The 2,512-nt window shown below is 39.8% G+C and overlaps 1 protein-coding gene across 1 annotated transcript; it reads right to left on the reverse strand.

Moving 5' to 3' along the window:
* Positions 1 to 220: 220 nt before the first annotated feature.
* Positions 221 to 760, reverse strand: LOC139713774 (interleukin 17-like protein). The gene has a single exon (XM_071625477.1). It carries the CDS (start codon positions 758 to 760, stop codon positions 221 to 223), a length of 540 nt encoding a protein of 179 aa, XP_071481578.1.
* Positions 761 to 2,512: the final 1,752 nt, after the last annotated feature.

A 2,512-nucleotide genomic window follows, 5' to 3' on the forward strand; every position in this document is an offset into this window, starting at 1 on the left:
TAATCAAAAATAAGATAACAAATATTCTTAAGATAAGAAATATCTTAACAACAATTCAGTTTTAGTAAGAGCTATAGATGGCTCTTGAAGATGACAAGGTGTAAGGCAAGACAGGAGTTTAGCACATCTTACAAGAATAAGTAAAAATATTTGAATAGTCAATACTGAATACATTCGAGCAAGAACTCAAGACATGGATATTTCACCAAAAGCTGGCCTCTTATGCTCGCCTCATGCGCATACAGGCACATGACACGGGGACTTGAAGGGTCTTCTGCTCGTACCGGAAGTGGCCATCCACACACTGAGTCTTCTGCAGGACTTTCATGTTGTACATCACAGGTTGACAACGAAGGTTGGGATCCACTTGGTGTGTGTAAGGATCCAGACATGCAGAACACTGGCACTGGGCCATAGTGATCGCCATTGGAATGCGGTCGGCATCGAAGCATTCCACGTAGGTCCATGGACACGAGCCGTCTTGGTTGACAATCTCCGGACTTCCAGGGTTTGGTTTCGCTCCTACGGGGCAGTCCTGCGGGCTGGAGACGCCATCAAACGGACAGCTTGACGTACCGGCCAAGCCCATGTCACTGGTCGACAGGTTGAAACTTTGTACGGCGAATGCTGCAGCTTTAGGATAGAAAAGATTAGAGTTCAGTTCTCGTCGATGGGAATCAGCTGCGTCTCTTGGCAGACATGTCTGAGAGGTGCTCGGGACTGGTGACGATGTAACGGTCTGGAAGATGGCTGCTGCCATCGACGTAAGTAGAAGTAGGGTCTGATGAGGCAAAATGATAAGAGATGGGTAAATGATACGTCCATACGTCCATATGGATGAAATTGTATCAAACTAATTACTTATCTCAATGCAGAAAATATAATAAGTGGAAAACAACTTGAATACTATTCGCATTTCAACTAGTAACGGAGTTTCAATGCAAATGGGAAATCATTTAAATGGAATACGTAATGACGGTAAATCTTGCCCTTCTGGTCGTTGTCATAGACTAATTACACACGGCTTTTGCAAAAATATATTAACCTGGATTAATCGACAAATACAAAATAAATTTAATCTTATACATAACGTTCATGGCGACACAATTTTCGAGTGTTTCCTAGATGAAAGACGAGCGGAGGCGGTCAACTGAAATACCACGCGGAATTACTGTAATTGCAACGATACCAACTGTCAAATAATGTCAGATGTGACGGTAAGATATTCATAATGGCACGACTCTTTTTGAATGTCAAACTAAAGTGGTGGTGGGACTCACATTCATTTTGAGCGTGGTGTTTAAATCCTCTTGTTTCTTGCAGTATAACGTGCTTTTCCAATTGAGACGTTTACGAGTCCTCTCTAGTAAGTTGACGTCGAGGTATCTTCCAGGCAAGAAGTGCTCAGTGATATTCTGGATGTCCTAGCGTGCAGGCTTAAGATGATGGAGAAAACCCCACACCGACGAGTTTTATACCATCAGCTTACCGGATGGAGATTATGTCACCTGTACGGACACGGCACGTGTCTTTATACTTCCTAGTTCCTTCCCGCTATCATAGACATCCCGAGATTATTATTTGTGCTGTTTAAACTAAGGCCTATCGTCTGTACACCCTGTTCAAATATGAAACCTCTCCACAGGCAAGGGAATTCCCAGGAGATGCAGCTTTAATTAGATTATGTACATATAGATCCAAAAATAGCCTTCTTAAGAATACACTTACTGTTCCACTCAAATAGAATAACAAATTGGATTTTTTTTTCTAATGATCTAATCCTTTAATATCTTGGAACTGACCAAAGCACTATTAAACAAAAGTACTCATTGCAACAATACTAAAGAAAACTTCGGAAGTCATTATTTGGTGACGCAGATCTCTGATGAAATGTTTTAGATAAAGAGAAACCCTGAATTAAACAGTTTGTAACTCTAAAGGATCTGTCACTCGAAAGAGTTTATGTTCCTGAAACAATATTTATGAGAGAAACTCAAACACACAGGTAAAGATACTGATGCAAACGGGAAATTAAGAGTCACAGAAAATTTTCCAGCGGGAACAATTTCTGTTTTGCAGTGGGAAAAACCGAAGCCGTACGAACGGAAGCAACTCCAATTTGGATTATACAAAAACGGATATCTTATTAATAACTTATTGATATATCAAGAGAAACAAGGAAATATGAGAATCTGACTTTTTGAGGTGAAAAGTATAGTTAATGATAAATAGCTACTAAATATAATGATGTCGACTAAAATATAAAGACGTTTTCTCCCTAGAAAAGGAAATGTAAGGGACAGTCTGCCCCTCCCCCTCCCTCCGGTTTCGCCATCCTTGCTACGCTTTACACAAAATAATAATATATATAATATAATATAATATGATATATTTAAGACCTGAAAGGTGTTCGCAATTGCATTCAAAACATTGCAAATAACCCTGTTGGAAAGAACACAATGTCCCACAATGTAAAACACTATGTGAAACACACTGCGAAAACATTGTAAAC

Source organism: Diadema antillarum, unplaced genomic scaffold (genome assembly GCF_040938485.1).
Source record: "Diadema antillarum isolate AM-2024a unplaced genomic scaffold, OU_Dant_1.0 seq00002063_RagTag, whole genome shotgun sequence".
Classification (NCBI taxonomy): Eukaryota; Metazoa; Echinodermata; class Echinoidea; order Diadematoida; family Diadematidae; genus Diadema; species Diadema antillarum.